This window comes from Heteronotia binoei, chromosome 17 (genome assembly GCF_032191835.1).
Source record: "Heteronotia binoei isolate CCM8104 ecotype False Entrance Well chromosome 17, APGP_CSIRO_Hbin_v1, whole genome shotgun sequence".
NCBI lineage: Eukaryota > Metazoa > Chordata > Lepidosauria > Squamata > Gekkonidae > Heteronotia > Heteronotia binoei.
The window spans coordinates 7,879,277-7,902,692 of NC_083239.1; the positions used below are offsets into that span (position 1 = coordinate 7,879,277).

Genomic DNA, 23,416 nt, shown 5'->3' on the forward strand with positions numbered 1-23,416 from the left:
GGAACTCTGGTTCAAAATACAGTTTGCTTGCAAGAACCAGTCAAAGAACAAGTCCTAAATGCCTTGGGACTGACAAATTGCCTGCTCCTCTATGACCCTACAAGAGCCCCACGATGCAGAGTGGTAAGCTCCAGTACTGCAGTCCAAGCTCTGCTAACGACCTGAGTTCAATCCCAGCAGAAGCTGGGGTCAGGTAGCTGGCTCATGGTTGACTCAGCCTTGAGTCCCCAGCTTGCTGGGGGTAAAGTGTAGATGACTGGAGAAGGCAATGGGAAACCACCCTATAAAAACCGTGAAAACATGAAAGCAATGTCACCCCAGAATCGGAAATGACTGGTGCTTGCACAGGGGATTACCTTTACCTACCTATGACCCTTCTGATTTTTGGGATCATATTTTAAAATCCAGCCCTAAGTGCCCCAATAGCAATCAGAACAGGGTCTATATGATGGTTCCAGTCTTTGAAATTCCCTTCCCAGAAAACCTCAAATCATACCACACTGGAGAGTATCTACAACACCATAGACATAAACTTGTATGATGGTCATTTTGCCCTCCCCAAAGAGCCCTGGGAACTAGTTCTGTCATGGGATTTCAAACAGAAACACTTCAGCATCTTCATCAAACCACACCATTTCCAGGATTCTTTGGGCGAAGTTTGTGAAAAAGCTAATAGGCGTATGAAAATATAAAGATAGATGTACTGTATAAAAAAGACATACATGGTGTTTTAAAAATCACCCAAGGTATACCTGTACCCCAAAAGATCCTAATCCCTGGAACCATCGTAAATTTTCCTCATCATGGCTGTCAGACATCATCATCATCATCATGATGGCTTTTTTTGTAGCTGGAACTCCTTTGCATATTAGGCCACACATTCCTGATGTAGCCAATCCTCCTGGAGCTTACAGTAGGCCCTGTAATAAGAGCCCTGTAAGCTCTTGGAGGATTGGCTACATCAGGGGGGTACAGTCTGATATGCAAAGGAGTTCCTGCTACAAAAAAAGCCCTGATCATCAGAATGTTAACAACAACAACAATAACAACAACAACCCACCCTCCTCTGTGTGACAGAGCTCAGGGCAGGGAACAACACTTGCAATATACAAATTTAAATTAAAACTATCAAAACAACCTAACAATTCAATGACAGCATGGTGCGTACAATACAGATTAGCATCATTCCACAGGGAGGAGAGAAGGAAAGATGGAGAAGTCAGGGTAGATGGAACCCGTCGCTATCCTTAACCATTGGCTGTGTTCCTGGGGCAGACTGAGGCCCCACCCTCTTTGCATTATTAAGCTGCACCTTGCCAGAGGCTGAGCACATTTCAGAGAGCTCTGAGAGAGAGCAGAGAAGAGCTGTAAGGGTGAGGTTTGGCTTTCTAAACAGCTGGGGAAGTTGCTGAGAATTTCTGAGTTTGTGTGACTGTGTGATTGCTGAAAATTCTGAGGTTGTGGTTGCTGGCAAACTGCTGTTTGTTTGGTTTGAGTGGGCTGAAGGTGATTGTTGCTGATTGATTAGGAATGGCTGTGTTCCTGGGGCAGACTGAGGCCCTACCCTCTTTGCATTATTAAGCTGCACCTTGCCAGAGGCGCGAGTCGAATGGCGCAAGCTAAAGGGCTCTTGGCCTGGGGGCTGTGTAAGGACCAGGAACCCAGATCCCGATTTTCCTTGTGTTCCCAATAAGGTAAGTAGACCCTCCAGAAGGAGAGCCACATAAACAAACAGGATTTAAAAGGGGACTGTATATTTTAAAAATGCTATCATGAAGGTAGAATGCCAGCAGAGGGGGGGGGGGCTTTCCAGTGTTTTGCACCGAGTGTCACATGTATGACTATCTGCCCACAGGACAGAAGTCTTGGGTGTGTACTTGATGCAAGGAGCTCCTGGTCCTCAGGGAATGAGTTCGTACCCTTGAGGCTGAGGTACTGACCTGGAGAAGCAGAGACAGTCAGTTAGGTACTCGGAGAAGACTTTCGGGGATGTATTAGATGAGCCCCACTCTGAACATGGCAGCTCCATTGCTGCCAGGGAACATGAGGGTCAAGAGGGAACCGGGCACCATTCTGAGGATAAGGGGAATACGCCCTCAGAAGGAACCTCTTCTTCAGTTGGTGAGCAGGTATCCTTTCATGCCAAGGAACCATCCCTGGACAGGGAGGGGGGGCGGTCTTGGTAGTTGGTGATTCGATCCTTAGGCAAGTAGACAGCTGGGTGGCAAAACCGTGTACTGACCATATGGTGGCTTCCCTGCCTGGTGCAAAGATAGCAGAAATTACGCGTGTTGTAGATTTGTTGATAAGACAGTGCTGGAGAGGAGCCAGTGGTCGTGGTGAATGTTGGCACCAACGATGTGGGGGAATGCAGTCGTGAGGTCCTGGAGGACAAATTTAGGCTGCTAGGCGGGAGACTTAAGGCCAGTACCTCCAAGGTAGCCTTTTCAGAAGTGCTACCTGTTCCACATGCAGGGCTGGAGAGACAGGCACAAATTAGAAGTCTCAATGTGTGGATGAGATGATGGTGTAGGGAGGAAGGATTTAAGTTTGTTAGGCACTGGGATGCTTTCTGGAACAAGTGGGAGCTGTACAAAAGAGACGGTCTCCACTTGTCCCCAGATGGAATCAGGCTGCTGGCGATTAAAATCAAAAAGATGGCAGAGCAGTTTTTAAACTAAATCTTGGGGGAAAGCCGACAGGAGATGAAATGTCTCTGGTTCGGGAGGACTCATCTCAAAGAGATGGGTTAGCTGTTACTTTTCTACTGGGTAATGGATCAGAGTTGTCCACTGAGATGGTGACAAACAGTATGGACTGTCTGCCAAAGTCTCGAGGCAGCAGGAGGAAGGTTGTGGGCCTAACTTGCTTGGGAAATTATAGATGTTTGTATACAAATGCTAGAAGTGTTCGAAGTAAAATTGGTGAGTTGGAATATTTAGTGTTGGGTGAAAACATAGACATTGTGGGAATGGGGAAATTGGTGGAATGAGGAGAATCAGTGTGACACGGTGATTCCTGGATATGTTATATCGGAAGGATAGGGAGGGAAGGGTTGGAGGTGGGGTGGCTCTGTATGTCAGAGAGGGTGTACAGTTCAGTAAGACTGAGGTCAGAGAATTAGATTTCCTTCTAGAAATGCTTTGGGTCGAAATAGAGGGCCCAAAAGGAAATTTAACTATGGGAGTTTGTTATCGCCCACCAAATCAAAAGATAGAGGACGATTATTATATGATGGAAGGATTAAACATAGCGGCTAAATGTAAAAACTGTGTCGTAATAGGTGATTTTAACTACCCGCAGATTGATTGGGTCAATATGTGTTCGGGTCGAGAGAAAGAAATTGAGTTTCTAGATGCCCTCAATGACTGTGCTGTGGAGCAGATGGTCACAGAACCTACCAGGGGTGGGGCGATCCTGGATTTGGTCCTAAGTAATGACCAAGTAATGACTGGGTGGTAATGTTCAGTAGGATTCAAAGATGGTTTCTTTAAGAGTGGTATTACCACTGCCTCCTTTAATCTCCTCAGGTAGACCCCCTAAACTTAGGGACACATTCAGCTGCCATAGCACCGAAACATCATTACCTGCCTCCATAGACCCTGCAGGAGCGAGGAATGAAAAGGTCTGGCAGAGAATGCTGATCTTCATTGAAGGACATCTGGGCTCCTGAGAATTCTGGGCCTGAGAAAAGTTGGATCTGGAGAGCCAAAAGGTCAAATATGGGACCAGATGTAGAACTGAGAACTTGGGCAAAGAATATCTGCATATTTATAGACAAAGCAGTAGACAAGTTCACCTTTAAGACCAACACGGCTGCCCACTTGGATCTATTTATAGACAGTAACTGATATAATAGCCACTCCCTCTTTCCAAGGAAACCTGGGAAATGTAATTCTGTGATGGAATTAGATAATATTTTGTGCCTGCCTCATACTACAGTTCCCAGGATTCTTTGGTGGAAAGGCACAACAATTTAAAACATACTTATGTAAAGGTAAGAACAAACGTAACATAAAAGAAAAACAACAGCAGGTTCTTATAATAATAATAATATTTTATTTTTATATCCCGCCCTCCCCGCCAGGCGGGCTCAGGGCGGCTAACAGACATGGGAGTCCCATGATTCACATAAAACAGCATAACAGACATGGGAGTCCCATGATTCACATAAAACATAACAGTTTAAATCAGTTACAAATAAGTTATTTAAAATAAATAAAACATATAAAATAGGTGCTAAAATGTTGTAATCCTGATGTACACAAGATGGCTAAGTCTGCTCGTTAGTTAATCAGGTTCTGTCTCGAATGCCAACTGAAAAAGAAATGTTTTGCACGCCCTGCGGAATTGGTTCAGGTCCCGCAGGGCTCGCACCATCTCTGGAAGGTCGTTCCACCAACGAGGGGCTATCACCGAGAAGGCCTGCCGAGAAGGCTGCTTCATCAACAGTCTGAGCCTGATTCCCCCCATTCAAGCTTTTCACTTTGAATGACAGACCGACATATATGAACCGCCATCCTACAAGGCAGGCTCCTTGCCTTTCCAGGTTATTTTTATGTCACATGTGTATATTCACAAATATTCGTCAATGGATTCATCTTTTGCTTTAATAAATAATAAATACTGTCATTTCTTTTAGTTATATGGTAGCCGTAAGAACCATCCTCCTACCCTATATACTACTTACCACAGAAATATACTGTAGACTGTGTTCTCCAACCTGGAAAAAAAAGATGAGAGGGCCCATGATATAACTTTTGGCCAAAAGTAGAGAATGCCTTGATGTTTCCAAAGGCAAGTGCCCTAAAGAGATATCTGTCTCAATCTGACCAATGGTACCTCTAGTCCAGCCAGTAGACTGTTAACATAACAAAAAGGACATAGAGGCTGAGGCCCTTCCCTCCTGCTGCCCCCCTACACTGGTCTTCAAGGGTTAGTCACTTCACTTCTATGTAGTGCTTTGGTGTACACTAGTTTGGTGTAGTGGTTAAGTGTGTGGACTCTTATCTGGGAGAACCGGGTTTGATTCCCCTCTCCTCCACTTGCACCTGCTAGAATGGCCTTGGGTCAGCCATAGCTCTGGCAGAGGTTGTCCTTGAAAGGGCAGCTGCTGTGAGAGCCCTCTCCAGCCCCACCCACCTCACAGGGTGTCTGTTGTGGGGGAGGAAGGGAAAGGAGATTGAGCTGCTCTGAGACTCTTCGGAGTGGAGGGCGGGATATAAATCCAATATCTTCATCTACCTCACAGGGTGTCTGTTGTGGGGGAGGAAGGGAAAGGAGATTGTGAGCCGCTCTGAGACTCTTCGGAGTGGAGGGCGGGATATAAATCCAATATCTTCATCTACCTCACAGGGTGACTGTTGTGGGGAAGGAAGGGAAAGGAGATTGTGAGCTGCTCTGAGACTCTGAGATTCAGAGTGGTGGGCGGGATATAAATCCAATATCTTCTTCTTCTTCAAGTAGAGGCTCCCATCAGTCATCATAACTAGCAGCTGTTGATGGATCTCTGCTCCATTAATCTGTCTAATTCCCTTTTCAAGCATCTATGCTCATGGCCATCCACTGGCAATGAGTTTCACAGTTTAATTACTTGTTGAGTAAGGAAGTGTTTCCTTTTGTCCATCCTGAACCCATTCCTCACTGGGTGACCCTGAAGGAGAAAAAGCTCTCTCTATTCGCTTTCTGTATCCCCATGCATAATTTTATAAATGTCTATCATGGCTCCCCTTAGCTACATTTTTCCTAGATTGCAAAGTCTCAGAGTCTCCAAAATATCCCTTTCATATGGGTCATTTAGAGCAGAGGTCTCCAACCCCCGGTCTGTGGACCGGTACCAGTCCGTGGCCTGTGAGTTGTATAATTATTTCATTATATATTACAATGTAGTAGTAGTAATAATACATTGGATTCATATCCTGCCCTTCATTCCGAATCTCAGAGCGGTTCACAATCTCCTTTACCTTCCTCCCCCACAACAGACATCCTGTGAGGTGGGTGGGGCTGAGAGGGCTCTTACAGCAGCTGCCCTTTCAAGGACAACCTCTGCCAGAGCTATGGCTGACCTAAGGCCATTCCAGCAGCTGCAAGTGGAGGAATCAAACCCAGTTCTCCCAGATAAGAGTCTGCACACTTCACCACCACACTAAACTGATAGAAATAAAATGCACAATTGTATCATCCCAAAAATATTCCCCCTCCCCACTGGTCCGTGGAAAAATTGTCTTCCAGAAAACCGGTCCCTGGTGCCAAAAAGATTGGGGACCGCTGATTTAGAGCACACAGCTTTCAAGAATTATTCTATCACAAGGTATTTCAAGTAGTGGATCATATGACCACACATGACGCTTCCTTCTACTGAATCAGCCCAGTGGTCTATCAAGGTCAGTCTTGGCTACTCTGACCGGATCTTCAAGAGTCTCTGACACAGGTCTTTCATTAGGGTTTGTAGAATCTTTCGGGCTCAAGTGCCGTGTTCTACTGGAGAAAGCTTTTCTTCCAGACGTTTTGTTCTCAGCTGCGGAGAACATCCTCAGTGGCGTTGCAGCCGGAGCAGGCGCTCTGACCTTCTTGGCTGCTGTGCATTGAGTGAGGCCAGGACTGCTGGAGAGCTGCTATTTCTAGGCTGGCGGGGGTGTGTTGAGAGGGCAATTGGTTTGTGGATGTTTGTGGTTTGCAGAGCTGGAAACCAAAACGCCCTACAGACTATAAATTGCAGAAGGTCCCAGAACAACCAGCATATTCCACAGAACAATCAGCACAGTCAACAACCATCTTCCTTATCTTCACACCCCTTCCAACCCTCCCAGCAATTAACACAGAACAATCGTCACATTCAACAGCCAGTTTCCTTATCACTACCCTTCCAGGAAGCCCCACCAAACAATGGGCACATCCACAAACCAATTGCCCTCTCAACACACCCCATCCAGCCTAGAAATAGCAGCTCTCCAGCAGCCCTGGCCTCATTCAATGCACAGCAGCCAAGAAGGTTAGAGAGCCTGCTCCGGCTGCAACGCCACTGAGGATGTTCTCCGCAGCCGAGAACAAAACGTCTGGAAGAAAAACTTTCTCCAGTAGAACACGGCACTTGAGCCCGAAAGATTCTACAAACCCTAATGATGTTGCCAGCCGTGAAAACCTGAAATTTTTGACAGGTCTTTCAGCTTACTATTTGATTTTCTGGAGTGACGATGCTGGAGTGACCTGGGACCTTCTGCATGCCAAGCAGATGCTCTACTACTGAGCCAATCCATTTGGTTGCCATCAAAGGTGACAGAAGGAGAGGTACACAGTCCACCATATTGGGACACAATCCACCAGAAAGGTCTCCTAACACAAGCCCTAATGCAAAGAACAGGAGCCGCTCAACTTCTGAACAGCAGCACAGTCTTTTTTAATTACATGATGCAAGCTGTATTTTGTGCCAATACAATTTTATTAATTTTAACAGGTATACGAAAGACTAACCCTCTTTTTTTTCCTTTTATGTCATTCTTTCCTTGCTCCAGATTGAAATCATGGCGTGCAGGGAAAAAGGGGAAAGTCTTTCACACCCTCACATTTTCCTGACCTGAAACAACTCAATTTGACCATGGGGCACACCAATATGTACTGATAGCTACACATAAGTTTTCCAGCAGATCCCCTGGGGCCATTTCAGCTAATGAAAACATTGTAGAAGGAAAGTCGTAAGCTACCCTTCCCTCTGTTCCAGATTGGGCCCATGTGTGCCTGGGAGTTAATTTCCCAATAGAGAATTCCCAGAACACATCCATCTAAAATCCTTGTGGTGACCAAAAGGACTTTGTAATGTATGAATCAGCTCCACAAGCGTTTGACTGGCCCAAGGTCACTCAAAGAGCTTCCACAGCAGAGTAGGCATTGTAGACTGGCACGAGTGTCCCAGAAGCCAAGGGCGTTTTCCCGCAGAGCTTACCTCGGAGCGACGTCCCTCTTCACCGCGCAGCGTCTGCGCGGATTTCCCACCAACTGCTCCGCATAACCAGGAAGTGCCGGACCTTTTGCGTCGCAGATGTAAACCGCTAAAAACCAGTTTACGTTAGCGACGCAAAAGCCGCGGCTCTTCCTGGTTATGCAGAGCAGTTGGTGGGAAATCCGCGCAGACGCTGCGCGGTGAAGAGGGACGTCGCTCCGAGGTAAGCTCTGTGGGAAAACGCCCCAAGTGTCCAACATTCTCACCACATTCTCTTGAGACAGGAGACTCTTGCTTTCAGGTGAGTGAGGGGATTTGATTTCTTTGGGGAGGAATGAATGCAGCAACATGGATTCTCACCTGAAGGATGGGTTGCACAGAAGAAATCTTGCAGCTGGCAGCTCCCCAGTCTTCACAGCTGCGGTACATCCCCTTTTCTAAGATGTACTGATCCCCTGAGAAATTCTTGTCTTCATAGGCCACCCACCTGGGCATGGAAATGGGAAAAGATTTACTTACTTACTTGACATTGAATTTTAGTTTGGAACCCTGACTTTAATGGAGTTAACCAACTCCAGTCCACAGAGGATTGATTAGAATGCTATACAGTCCACGAACACACAAAAATCCACAGGGTCCGTCAGCTTAAAGACATGGACTCAAAGACCGATTCCCCACTAGCCTTACTCTACTTTCACTCTCCTCATAAGAACATACGAGAAGCCATGTTGGATCAGGCCAATGGCCCATCCAGTCCAACACTCTGTGTCACATAAGAACATAAGAGAAGCCATGTTGGATCAGGCCAGTGGCCCATCCAGTCCAACACTCTGTGTCACATAAGAACATAAGAGGAGCCATGTTGGAGCAGGCCAATGGCCCATCCAGTCCAACGCTCTGTGTCACATAAGAACATAAGAGGAGCCATGTTGGATCAGGCCAACGGCCCATCCAGTCCAAAACTCTGTGTCACATAAGAACATAAGAGAAGCCATGTTGGATCAGGCCAATGGCCCATCCAGTCCAACACTCTGTGTCACACAGTGGCCAAATTTTTTTTTATACACACACACACACATACACACACACACTGTGGCTAATAGCCACTGATGGACCTCTGCTCCATATTTTTATCTAAACCCCTCTTGAAGGTGGCCATGCTTGTGGCTGCCACCACTTCCTGTGGCAGTGAATTCCACATGTTAATCACCCTGGGTGAAGAAGTACTGGGTGCAGAAGTACCTGGATGAAGAAGTACCTCCTTTTATCCGTTTTAACCTGTCTGCTCAGCAATTTCATCGAATGCCCACGAGTTCTTGTATTGTGAGAAAGGGAGAAAAGTACCTCTTCTCTGAGAGGCTTCCATCGGATTTCGCACAAAGCTGCCCTGAGGCTGCAACTCACTCCGCCTCTTTCGCACAGCAAGCAAGAGCCTCTAAAAACTGGTTTCTGTTTGCCACGCGAAAGAGGTGAAATGAGTTGCAGCCGCGGGGCGGCTTGTGCAATATGCGATGGAAGCCCCGCCGAGAAGAGGAGAGGGAGAGCAGGGTAAGGCTAGTGGGGAATCGGTCAAGGATAACTTTATTTGTATCAGAACCATGGCACTCGGGGAGAGAGGGCTTCAGCGTTCATCTTTCTGCCATTTTCTCAGTCTGAAATGACCTTGAGGAGCCAGTATTTGCCCCACTGGGGAAACTGATGGCTATACGTAAGTTCCCCCAAATAGGACAAAGAGGGGGGCTCTGAGACCCTTGAGAAAAAAGCCCAGGAATGAAGGCTGAAGCTCCCTCTCATCATGATTCATAGCTAATAACAGTTTTATTCATTTATTTATTGAATTTCTGTCCCGTGCCCCCCATCCCCCACAAGCAGGCTCAGGGAGGATTACAACAAAAGGACTAATTACAATTAGGGTTGCCAATCCCCAGGTGGGGGCAGGGGATCCCCCGGTTTGGAGACCCTCCCCCCGCTTCAGGGTCGTCAGAAAGCGGGGGGAGGGGAGGGAAATGTCTGCTGGGAACTCTGTTATTCCCTATGGAGATTTATTCCCATAGAAAATCATGGAGAATTGATCTGCTGGTATCTGGGGGTCTGGGGGGCCCCTGTTTTTTGGGATAGAGGTACCAAATTTTCAGTATAATGTCTAGTGCCTCTCCCCAAAGTATCCCCCAAGTTTCAAAAAGATTGGACCAGGGAGTCCAATTCGATGAGCCCCAAAAGAAGGTGCCCCTATCCTTCATTATTTTCTATGGAAGGAAGGAATCGAAAAGGTGTGCTGTCCCTTTAAATGTGAGGGCCAGAACTCCCTTTGGAGTTCAATTATGCTTGTCACAGCCTTGAAATTGGCCCCACGCCTAATTTCTCCCGGCTCCACCCCCAAAGTCTCCTGGCTCCACCCCCAAAGTCCCCAGATATTTCTTGAATTGGACTTGGCAACCCTAATTACAATAACTGCATTAAGTGCTGCAGTTGTTAGATCTGTTGGCTGCGTTTGATACAGTTGACCACCAGCTACTGTCCTGCCGCCTCGCCAACACGGGGATTCAGGGGTCTGCCCTTCAATGGCTTACTTCTTTTCTCCAAGGTCGGGGACAAAGGGTGGCTATAGGGGAGCAATCGTCCCAGAGGCACCCACTTGTATGCGGTGTGCCTCAGGGGGCGGTTTTCTCCCTGATGCTGTTTAACATCTACATGCACCCCCTTGCCCAGATTGTCTGGAGATATGGGCTGGGTTGTCACCAGTACGCGGATGACACCCAGCTCTATCTGTTGATGGGACGCCAGTTCAGCTGTGCCCTGGAAGATCTGGACCTGGTGTTGCAGGCTGTGGTGAAATGGCTCAGGCAGAGTCGACTGAAATTGAATCTGTCCTGTGATGGGACGCCTATGGCGCCAACTTCAAGGGTCAAGAGCTTAGGGGAGCTCCTGGAACCTTCGCTGACTATGGAGGCCCAGGTAGCAGCCACTGCCAAATCCGCATTTTACCACCTTAGGCGGATAAGGCAGCAGGCTCCATTCCTGGAACACGATGACCTGACAACAGTGATTCATGCGATGGTCACCTCGAGATTAGACTACTGCAATGCTCTCTACATGGGGCTGCCCTTGACTCAAATTCAGAGGCTGCAACTAGTGCAAAACGCAACAGCCAGGTTGCTAATGGAGCTACCTGTACGGGAGCACATTCAACCTGCACTGGAAACGTTACACTGGTTGCCTGTGGCATACTGGATTCGTTTCAAGGTGCTGGTCATAATCTTTAAAGTCCTATATGGCCTGGGACCTGTCTACCTTCAGGACTGCCTCTCCCCATATGTACCCCAGAGAGCACTACGTTCAGGATCCCAACATCTTCTTAAGATCCCCAGACCGAAAGAAGTTTGATTGTCGATCACCAGAGCCAGTGCTTTCTTGGTAATAGCCCCTGCTCTGTGGAATGCCCTCCCCGGAAACATCAGGGCTCTGTAGGACTTGCCACAGTTCCGCAGGGCCTGTAAGACCCAACTGTTCAAACTTGCTTTTAACGGTTAAGGGGAGATGGCTGTTATTCCACAGTACTTTCACTGCATTAACATAACTGAAACCAGAAACATCAGAACTAGAACATTAACGTGCATCTGGGACTTTTAATTACTATATAGTGGAAATGATTTTATTGTATATTTGTTTTTAATATTTGATGTTGTTTTTATTTGTTGTTAGCCGCCCTGAGCCCGTCAGGGGAGGGCGGGATATAAATTTGATTAAATAAATAAAAATTACAATTCCAAAAATATTGATTAAAACCACAAAACAACAGTCAGATGGCGTATTAAAAATGTCCCGTTTTCCCAGTTCTGTGCCAACTTATAGTAAATATAGTCTGATTGAGTCGCTCAAGTTACATTGCTCCGTGCCAACACCAATTGAAGCTGGACGGTTTTACGGTGGTTTGGGCAGCAAGTTTGAGCAGGAGGGGCCAATATTAGCTGGACTTCCACAGCCTCAACTGAAAGCCTAAGTTACACCATACAAAAGTGGCAACACAGTCTATAGCAGAAAACGACTGTGTACAAAACACACAATAAAATATCTATAAAGTAATCCTTATTTGTCTGTTTGTTTCCAATAATACCGAATACACAGTATATCCAAATGTTTCACAAAAGGAAAGCATCCACAGTATTTCAATGTCCAGAGAATATCCAGTCCTTCTTCCTTCTCGTCCAATCCTGTGTGGTATCCAAATTCCTTACAACTCCAGGCTCCAAAGGTGATGTTCCTTTATGTGCCCGTCAGCTTCGATCACGTTTCGCATACAGTGCTTCCTCGAAGAGCCAATCTGCTCAGTTTTTCCTTTTTGACATCAACTAAGGCCACTTGATCAAATTTTCCAATAGGCGCTAGCAGGCCTGGTGGAATTGTAACAAGTCCTACAGGGCCCTGATCTCTATTGGGAGATCATTCCACCAGCTCGGGGCTAGGGCTGAAAATGCCCTGGCTCTAATTGAGGCTAGTCAGACGTCTTTTGGGCCAAGGATTACAAGTAGATGTTAACTGGTTGAATATAAGGCCCTTCAGGATACCTAAGAGGAGAGGCAGTCCTGCAGGTATATTGGTCCCTGGCTGCTCAGGGCCGTAAAGGTTAACACCAACACCTTGAAATGGATCCAGAACTGTATCAGCAGCGAGTGCAGTTTGCACAGCATCGACTGAATGTGTGCCCGCAGAGATATCACAGACAGCAGGCGCACTGCCACGTTCTGCACTAGCAGCTTCCAGATCAGGTACAAGGGGAGGCCTGTGCAAAGCAAGCTGCAGTAGTCTAATCCAGAAGCGACCATTGCATGGAGCACTGTAGCCAATGGAGTAAAGATAAAGCCCACAGCTAGTTTATGTCATTTAACTTTTGCTGGTTTTTAAGATTTTATTATATTCTATAGTGTTACTGTTGGTTTTAAACTATACTGTATTCTTACATTAATGCCAATAAAGGTCTAATGAATGAATGAAATGATAAAGGATTAGTTGCCAAACCTGCTGAAGATTAAAGAAGCATCGTCTGTGAAATCAGCTTCCCAAACAGGCAACATCTTTCTCCCTCCTTGCCCACTGGACTCTTCCCTACCCTGAGGTACTCACACGCCACTCAGAACATGGATGGATTGCGTTGTGGTCCCATAACCAGCGAGCTCAACATCCGGCAGGGCTTCACAGAGCTCAACACTGGGGCCGTCTTCAAAGTCCATGGCCCCAAATAGCACCAGTGCTGGGTCCAAGAAATCCTGATCAGGGGAGAAATACTGACATAGAATGCAGTGGGATATTATGCCACAGAGTCCACCCTCCAAAGCAGCCATTTTCTCTAGGGGAACTGATTTCTATAGTCTGGAGATGAGTTATAATTTTGAGAGATCTCCAGGCCCCACCTGGAGATTGACAACTTTACAGACCACTCAGTGGTCACTCCCAGAATCTAGAGAGGATTCCTTTTTACCACAGCCAGGTCTAGAGACTTCAGCTCCTCTTCCTGTTACATGGCTATGCTGTGACATCTGATGTCACAACTTAGCTGTTCCGTGGGACCCTGCTGCCAATTCAGACTGAAAGCTGGATCCTGCTTTTGGAAGGGTGGAGGACCACTGATCTTAACGGAAGCAGAAGGAGGTAGACCCAAAATACATGCCAAAATAAGATACATTTTGTTGTTGACTGAAGTTTTTTTCCAGATAGTTTTTGGGTAATAATTCATTGTTAAGTATGGGGAGCTCAGATTGTGCCCACGTGTAGGATTGCTAGTTTTCATACTGGTCCCTGCAGCTGTCCCTTTAATATCAGTTTGGTCTGCAGAAGGTATCAGGAAATGCTATTTACCCTCATGCCGTGACAAGTTTCTACTGCTGATGTTGTGTTTTAAACAACAGTTAAAGACACAGGGGTACGGTCACACACACTAAATAATGCATTTTCAATCCACTTTCAAGGCACTTTCCAACTGGATTTTGCTGTGTGGAATGGCAAAATCCACTTTCAAATGGTTTCTGAAGTGGATTGAAACTGCATTATTTATCACGTGTGACTGCACCCAGGGCATTTTTTTTCCCTGGCCAGTTGTCAACCTTACCTACAGGGTTTGCTAGGAGACAACTCCAGAACTTTAGAAACTACCCCCCTCTTACATGTATTCCTAAGGTACAACTGCAATTTCCACAGGAGCCATGTGACTTTTAGAAATTCAGAATTGGCCATAGAGGCAAGGGACATTTTCTCTTCCCGCTTGCAGTCAGGTATACTCACTGTCCGGATCAGCCGAAGGGACACCAGCTGTTTATTGTAGCCTCCCCACTGGGACCAGTCAAGATACTCTCCCTCCTCCAGCAAGTACTGATGGCCACGGAAGCCTTCCTTCTCATAACCAACCCAGCTAAGCAGGAAAGGGGAGGGGGGAACACATGAATTCTCCCTTACCATTCAGCTATGCAATAACTTCCAATTTATTTATTGCATTTATTTTATTGCTTTCTGGTAGCATTTATTTCCAAGCACAAGTTATACCTTTGAGCCCAAAATGGCTTGGGGCCAGGGTTCTCGTAGGGCTGCCCTTCCCATATTATCCAGCCTCTCGGTTAAGATCTGCCTCACAAGCCCAGCTATGATAGTTACATTGTTCATTTTGAATGCCCAGTAAATAAAACATTCGTTCCAGACTTTTCACTTCTCCCTATTGAATTGGGGGGAGGAAGTGTGCATTGACCTGGGGCTAGCCTGGTGCAGGTTTTAAACAGTTTATTGATAACATATGGTTACAATATTTAATTATATCCTTTTTATCTCTGACCCATATGTTATTTTCGATCCCCCCTCCCTCCATTACTAGACTTCCCTCGAAGTTGTATATTTAAGTTCAATTACAAAGGCACCCCTAGCCAATCAAAGTTCAATGTCTTTCTCTTCCCAGTCATACTAAAAAATTGTCCAATGTCTTTTTATGTTCCACTCTTGCTCTATATATCCTTTAAATTTCTTCCACTCATTTTTAAACACTTCTAAATCATAATCTCTTAAAGTTCTTGTTAACTTATCCATCTCACTCCACGATAAAACTTTCACAATCCAATCCCATTTCTCTGGTATTTTTTCTTGCTTCCACAACTGCGCATACAATGTCCTAGCAGCTGAGAGCAAATACCAAATTAAAGTCCTATCTTCTTTAGGAAATTTTTCTATTTGTAATCCCAGCAGAAACGTCTCTGCAACTTTCTTGAAATCATAACCCAAAATTTTAGAGATTCCATTAAAAGGCCCTTCTTGGTGCCCGCACCAGTCAGACACTCACCAGCCTCCCACAATTTTTAGAGACCCCATAGTGGCCATCTGGAAGCCTTCATTGTTTTCCAGCTTCTTTAAATCGTAAACATCCCGACTCACTTCCCAGCAATGGCCCTGGAAATGTGGCTTCTCAAAAATCGTAGCCTGTAGAGAGACATGAAATATGGAGAACAAAGAGTGAGAAACAGGGATCAGAGGTGAAGGACCTTTTGAGTCGCCAACAACCCAGAGGGAAAAAAAATGTCCTGTCCCTTTAAAAGAGGCTTAATGGAACGTTATTCACCAAGTGATCAATTTATCTGCTCATCCTGAAAAAGCTTAAACTGCCCATTAAGTCTTTATTAAAGGGTCAGGACATTTTTGCCCCTCCAGCCTACCTATACTCTTTGGAGCATCTCTCTAGCTCTGTAGCTATAAAAGATGTGTCGTGTGTGTATGCGGTGCTGTGGCTCACCAGGCTCAGAAAAGCATATCAAAGTTCAACAATCTCTGCTGCAGCTTTGAACATATGAACATATGAAGCTGCCTTATACCGAATCAGACCTTTGGTCCATCAAAGTCAGTATTGTCTTCTCAGACTGGCAGCGGCTCTCCAGGGTCTCCAGCTGAGGCTTTTCACGCCTACTTGCCTGGACCCTTTTTAGTTGGAGATGCCAGGGATTGAACCTGGGACCCTCTGCTTCCCAAGCAGAGGCTCTACCACTGAGCCACAGCCCCATTCATGGCTCTCCAGGGTCTCAAGCTGAGGTTTTTTCACACCTATTTGCCTGGACCCTTTTTTGGAGATGCCGGGGATTGAATCTGGGACCTTCTGCTTCCCAAGCACTTGCTCTACCACTGAGCCACCGTCCCTCCCCTGCTTTCCAGGGTCTCAAACTGAGGTTTTTCACACCTATTTGCCTGGACCCTTTTTTGGAGATGCCGGGGATTGAATCTGGGACCTTCTGCTTCCCAAGCACTTGCTCTACCACTGAGCCACCGTCCCTCCCCTGCTTTCCAGGGTCTCAAACTGAGGTTTTTCACACCTATTTGCCTGGACCCTTTTTAGTTGGAGATGCCAGGGATTGAACCTGGGACCTTCTGCTTCCCAAGCAGAGGCTCTACCACTGAGCCACAGCCCCATTCATGGCTCTCCAGGGTCTCAAGCTGAGGTTTTTTCACACCTATTTGCCTGGACCCTTTTTTGGAGATGCCGGGGATTGAACCTGGGACCTTCTCCTTACCAAGCAGATGCTCTACCACTGAGCCACCGTCCCTCCCAATATGAAGCTGCCTTATACTGAATCAGACCTTGGGTCCATCAAAGTCAGTATTGTCTTCTCAGACTGGCAGCGGCTCTCCAGGGTCTCAAGCTGAGGTTTTTTCACACCTATTTGCCTGGACCCTTTTTTGGAGATGCCAGGGATTGAACCTGGGACCTTCCGCTTCCCAAGCAGATGCTCTACCACTGAGCCACCGTCCCTCCCCTATAAAACGTTAACTTGTGAAGCCTCCGTTTGCCTCAGGTTCAAGTAGGGAAAGGAAAGGGAGTTTGATCTTTCAACCTCCACTTGATCTCAATAGCTGAAACCGGCTCCTCAGTCTCCTATTAGTATCCTTAAGGGAAAAGGTTATTCATTCTTTAAAATATGTCTTTTTACTTTGAGCGTGCAATCCCTTTAAATTTGACTGCCAGAACTCCCTTTGGAGTTCGATTGTGCTTGTCACAGTCTCACTCCTGGATCCACCCCCCAAGGATCATGCTGACATTTTAAAGTAATTTAAAACATGCAACGAAGACCTGTGCGGCAGACCCAAATGCTCTCTTGTTTTTTTCTTGTACCGTATCAAGTGGCAAAATAGCTGCATCCCCCACCTACTTGAAGAGGCATGTGGAGATGAGCACAAGAGTGCCACATCAGCAAGAGCTGATCCCTTACAGCATTTTAAAAATTATTTTAAATAGCAACAGTGTCCTTGTGGCAGCAGGGATGTCAAACCAGAAGGCTGAAGTTGGTTCCCAGTTCCTTATTCGTGGCTTATTCATGAATTCGCTCCAAAAAAACATCGAGGAGAGTTTAAAAGCTCTGAACCCCAAAATAAAGTATGGACCAAAATAAACCACACACCATCACATTAAGGGAACTCTCCCCTTCAAGGGGACATATGGTGTTTCCGGGTCCAAAGCCCAGTTCTCCTGCCAACTGCTCTGAAGTGGAGGACAATCACACATTGAGGAGAGTTTAAAAGCTCTGAACCCCAAAATAAAGTATGAACCAAAATAAACAACACACCATCACATTAAGGGAACTCTCCCCTTCAAGGGGACATATGGTCTATCCTGGTCCAAAGCCCAGTTCTCCTGCCAACTGCTCTGAAGTGGAGGACAATCACACAGGCAACAACAACAACAAAATTTTATTTGTATCCCGCCCTCCCCGCCGGAGCAGGCTCAGGGCGGCTAACAACATAATTCAGGTTTAGTTATACAGAAATAGATAAAATTACGTTTAAACATCGTAAACATTTTAATTAGAAATTCTGCTTAAGTTTTAAAATTAATTAAGTTAAATTAGTAAAAGTGCTAGTACTGTTTTGCTTTTTTGATGGCGGTGTCCTTAGCAATTTCCATTTTCATCAGCGAAAGCCAGTCGGAAGAGGAAGGTCTTGCAGGCCCTGCGGAACTGTTCAAGGTCCCGCAGGGCCCGCAGTTCCTCTGGAAGTTGGTTCCATAGGCTCGGGGCTATAGAGGAGAAGGCCCGATTGCGGGTACTTTGCAGCTTCACCTCTCTCGGCAGACACTGGGTCCAAGGTGCACCCCACAGCAATCTTTGGACCACCCCAAATGATACATCCTCACGTTCCAGAGACTGTCTCCTGAAAGACTACATATAGTGGTGACTGGTCCAGGCACTGGTTTTGGCACCACAAGATTCTGTTTGGACTGCCAACAAAAGACCTCTATTTCAAAGGAGATTCGAATAAGGAACGAGAACAACTGCATGCCCTCTGCACACCAAAATTAGGGCTGGGCCACCACATGCCATATACCTCCATGTTTTAGGGAACTCTCCTCTCTGAAAGAACATACGCTGTGCCCTGGTCCAAAGCACAGTTCTTGTGCCAGCTGTTCCAAAGTGAGGTGCCCCCAGGACAATCACACAGGCGGACACTAAGGTCAGGCTGTACCCAAACACAATCATTGGACCACCCCCAATGACACATCCCCATGCCTCAGAGAGGCTGTTTTCCCACTGAGCTTACCTCGGAGCGACGTCCCTCTTCACTGCGCAGCGTCTGCGCGGATTTCCCACCAACTGCTCCGAGGAACCAGGAAGTTCCCAGCCTTCTGCGTCGCAAATGTAAACCGCCAAAAACCAGTTTACATTTGCGACGCAAAAGCCCCGGCTCTTCGCGGCTCTTCCAGGTTCTGCGGAGCAGTTGGTGCGAAATCCGCGCAGACGCTGCGCGGTGAAGAGGGACGTCGCTCCGGGGTAAGCCCTGTGCAAAAACGCCCAGACTGTCCCCTGCAAGATGCCCTACAGTGGTGCTCAGTCCAAATGCTGGTTCTGGTACCACAAGCTTCTATTTGGAGTGCCACCAAGAAGCCTGTATTTCATAGAAGAATTGAATAAGGAGCTGAACAACTGTGTGTCCTCCGTGACCCAAAGTAAGATTTGAACTACCACACCTCATACACCACCACTTTCAGGGGACTCTCTTCTTCAAAGGTACAAATGGTGTTTCCTGGTCCAGAGCCCAAAGTGCCCCAGCTGCCCCAAAGTGGGGTGCCCCCACGACAATCACACAGATGGACACTGGAGTCATGCTGCACCCCAGAACAATCACTGGACCACTGGACCAAAGGACTCATTCCCACACTCCAGAGACTGTCCCCTGAAAGAAGACATACAACGGTGCCCGGACAAAACACTGGTTCTGACACCACAAGCTTCTATTTGGAGTGCCACCAAGAGGTCTGAATTTCAAAGCAGGTTTGAATAAACAACTGGAGCCAACTTCAGCCTCCTTGTCAATCCTAGATTGGGAAATTCCTGGAGTGTAGTGTATGGCGTTCGCAGAGCGCAACCAGTTCATAATGGCCACAACAGCAGAATGACATCAGTCCACCCCAGCCGCGGAGGTAACTGAGAAACATCCAGGTGCCTCCGCGCTGGGCGCAACGATCCGCCAATCACAGCTTGTGGCGGGAAATACGGCTGGTCGGCATTGGACCGGCCAGCAGGGAGAATAGTCCGGCAACTGTATATATGCGGGATCCGGCCCGCATGCTCGCTCTCTCCATCTTGTATTGTACCATGCAATAAACTATGTTGCCCTACGCTCGTCTCCAAGCCTGGTACTTTATAGTGGCGACGAGGATGGGATCCTAGCCTCATCGGCTACGACGGAGACCTTGGGCAACGAACGACCGGACACGACCGCCGCCGCCACCATGGCCAACCAGGGCGGAATCACCGGCTACCTCGAGCCCTTCGACCCTGCAAATCCAGAGGGCTGGGAGTCCTACTCGGAACGGGTCGAGTTCTACCTCCGGGCCAACAAGATCACCGACGCCGGAGCAAAGAGGGATGTTCTCCTGAGCGTCTGCGGGCCAGCCACGTTCGAGATCGCCAAGGGTCTCTCGGCGCCTGCCCGCCTGGCGGAGAAATCCTACGAGGAGATCATCAGGCTCCTCACGGGCCACTTCTTGCCGCAGCCCTCACGGGTGGCTCGCAGATTCATGTTCCACAAAAGGGACCAGACCGCAGGAGAGTCAGCCGCGGACTACTTGGCAGCCCTCCGCAAACTCGCCGGGAACTGCAACTTTCCCCAGCTGGAGGAAACCCTGGCCGACCGATTCACGTGGGGCCTCCGCGACGAAAGGCTCCAGCAGAAGCTCTTCGCCAAAGAAGAGCTCACCCTCCAGGGCGCCTTCAGCGAGGCGGTAGCGTGGGAGAGGACCGCCAGGACGTTCCCCCGGGCCAAGACTGAGACCGCCCACCACGAGGAGCTGGACCCCGAGCACCAGGACGAGGGAGAAGCCTTCCAGACGCGACGCGCCGCAGGACCCGCCGCCCGAGCTCCACAGCGCCCCCGAGCCCACGAACGGCCGAGTCAGCGCACCAGCGAAAGGGCGAAATGCGCCAGCTGCGGCGACCCCCACGATCGGCGGGACTGCCAGTACCGGACCTGGGACTGCAGAAGCTGCGGGAAGACCGGCCACATAGCGCGGGCTTGCCGAGCCAAGCCCAACCGCCCGCGACCGACCGCACACCACGAGGCCGCAGAGTCCCACTCCACAGCCTCCACCTCACTTCAGGTACTGAATTTGCCCCTGACCACCCCCAACAAGATAACGATGGCAGTCCTCATAGACGGGGCCCCCTGCACCATGGAAGTGGACTCAGGCTCCTCCATCTCCATAATAGCGGAGGAGACCCTGAGAAGGCTACGCCCCGGCCAAGGGCTGCAGCTGCGACCAGCAAATTTCATATTGCGGGACTTCCAGCAAAACCCGCTCCAAATAGCGGGGTGGGCACGGGTGCTGGTGGAGCGGGGGTCCTTCAAAGGCCCCCTAGACATCCTGGTGGTCAGGCGGCCGCTTACCACCCTGTTGGGTCTTGCATGGTTTGGCCCCTTGGGAATCCGAATAGAGGTGGCGCGCACAGCCACAGCAGGAGGGTTCGGGGAGGTGTGCGGAGAGTTCCCCGACGTATTTGATGGGTCGCTGGGTAGTTACAAGGGCCCGGCCATCTCCCTACCGCTCGACCCGACGGTCAGACCGATCCGGCTCAAGGCAAGGAGGGTCCCCTTCGCCTTGAAGCCCAAGATCGAGGCAGAGTTGGACCGCCTAGTAGCCCAAGGGGTCCTGGAGCCGGTCGATTACGCTATGTGGGAGACCCCCATAGTGACTCCGGTCAAACCTAATGGAGACGTGCGGATATGTGCAGATTACAAGTGCACAATTAACAAAGCGCTCCAAGACAACCCATACCCGGTGCCAGTGGTCAGCCACGTGCTGGCAGCCCTGGCGGGGTCTAAGATTTTCGGGAAGTTGGACCTGGCACAAGCCTACCAGCAGCTCCCGGTGGACGCCAAAACGGCGGAGGCACAGACGATAGTTACCCACAGGGGGGCGTTCAGGGTGAACAGGTTACAGTTTGGGGTCAGCGTGGCTCCGGGAATCTTCCAGAGTATCATGGATGCTCTCCTTAAAGGGATCCCCGGAGTCCAGCCGTTTTTCGACGATGTTTTAATCGCCGCCCCGGACCCCGAGGAATTCCGCAACCGCCTCCGGGAGGTGCTCCGCCGTTTTCAAGCCGCTGGACTAAAAGTTAAAAGGGAGAAGTGCATGCTGGGGGTGCCGCGGGTGGAGTTCCTGGGATTCGCAGTGGACGCGGAGGGAATCCACCCGACCGAGGAAAAGACTAGGGCCATCGTTCAAGCCCCTGCCCCCATGTGTAAAGCGGAGCTACAGAGCTTCTTGGGGGTCCTCAATTTCTACCACACGTTCATACCCCACAAGGCGGCCCTCGCCGAACCCCTACACCGGTTACTGGACAAAAAAGCTCCATGGGTGTGGGGGAAGAAGCAAGCCGTCGCCTTCCAGGCAGTTAAGGACGTCCTGGTCTCCAACGCGGTGCTGCACCACTTCGACGAGCGCCTCCCGGTCATCCTGGCATGCGATGCATCGCCGTACGGGGTGGGCGCTGTCCTGGGGCACCAGTTACCGGATGGCCGGGAGGTCCCGGTCGCATACTACTCACGCACCCTGACTTCGGCGGAACGGAACTATGCGCAAATCGACAAGGAGGCCCTGGCCATAGTAGCGGGGGTCCATAAATTCAACGATTATTTGTATGGGCGCCGGTTCACAATAGCGACGGACCATAAGCCGCTTTTGGGTCTGTTGGCCCCAGACCGCCAAACCCCCCAAATCCTGTCCCAGAGGGTGTTGAGGTGGAATCAATTCCTCAACTCGTACACCTACACGCTGGTACACAGGGCGGGCAAGGCAATGGGTCACGCGGACGCTCTCAGCCGGTTGCCGCTCCCTGACACAGGCCCCGATCCAGCCCCAGCACACCAGGTCATGTCAATCGAGTCACTTCCGGAGCAGCCCCTCCACGCGGCGGAGGTGGCTAGAGCCACCGGAAAAAACAAAACCCTAGCACGGGTGCTCGACTGGGTGGTGAGGGGGTGGCCAGAGGGGGACATGGGGGAAGAGTTCAAACCCTACAAAATGCGAAGGGAGGAACTCGCAGCCCACAAAGGGTGCCTACTATGGGGGAGCAGGGTAGTGGTCCCCCCCCCTCTACAGAAACGGGTCTTGGAATCACTCCACGAAACACACCCAGGCATAGTGAGAATGAAGGCCCTGGCCAGGAGCTACGTATGGTGGCCGGGGATGGACGGGGAGATAGAGAACTGGGTCCGGAGATGCAGCACATGCCAGGAGTCGCGGCCGGATCCACCCAGCGCCCCGGCTACACGGTGGGAGACCACAAGGAAACCGTGGTCCCGGCTCCACATTGATTTTGCCGGGCCGTTCCAGGGACAGATCTTCCTAATCATTGTAGATGCATACACAAAATGGTTAGAGGTCATCCCCGTAGGGTCTACCTCGTCAGCAGCAGCCATTAGAGCACTACGCAGGGTCCTGTGCACCCACGGTATTCCGGACACCATAGTCTCGGACAACGGGGCAGCGTTCACCTCGGGGGACTTCCAGGCGTTCCTCCAGAGGTACCTCATTAGACACATCCGGTCAGCTCCCTTCCACCCGGCCACCAACGGCCAGGCCGAGCGGATGGTCCGAACAACAAAAGAGGCCCTGGGCAGAATAGTGCAAGGCGATTGGGACCACCGGCTAGCCGCGTTCCTCTTCGACAACCGGGTCATTCCAAACCCAGTCACCGGGGTCAGCCCAGCCGAGCTCCTCATGGGACGCAAGCTCACCACAAGGCTAGATCGGCTAAACCCCGACAGAGCCCCCGACATGCGAGGGTCCCCGGAGGTCAGAGACGCGGCTAGGGGGTTCTTCGCGGGGGACCCAGTGTTCGCCCGCAACTACGCTTCAGGCCCAGAGTGGGTAGCCGGGCGGGTACTACGGGTCGTGGGTTCCCGCCACTACGAGGTATCCACCGAGGGGGGCCAGATCCTACACCGGCACATCGACCAGTTACGCCG

General features: G+C 49.2%; 1 protein-coding gene across 1 annotated transcript in view; it reads right to left on the reverse strand.

Annotated features, from left to right (window-relative positions):
• CRYBG2 (crystallin beta-gamma domain containing 2) overlaps positions 1-23,416 on the reverse strand; it is a 54,646-nt gene that overhangs the window by 10,251 nt on the left and 20,979 nt on the right. The window contains exons 8-13 of the mRNA XM_060258198.1: positions 15,252-15,388; positions 14,213-14,339; positions 13,058-13,200; positions 8,297-8,423; positions 4,691-4,723; positions 3,588-3,700 (exon numbers count right to left, since the gene is read on the reverse strand). Of these exons, the coding sequence (XP_060114181.1) occupies positions 3,588-3,700; positions 4,691-4,723; positions 8,297-8,423; positions 13,058-13,200; positions 14,213-14,339; positions 15,252-15,388 (680 nt within the window). The remainder of the gene's footprint in view (positions 1-3,587; positions 3,701-4,690; positions 4,724-8,296; positions 8,424-13,057; positions 13,201-14,212; positions 14,340-15,251; positions 15,389-23,416) is intronic.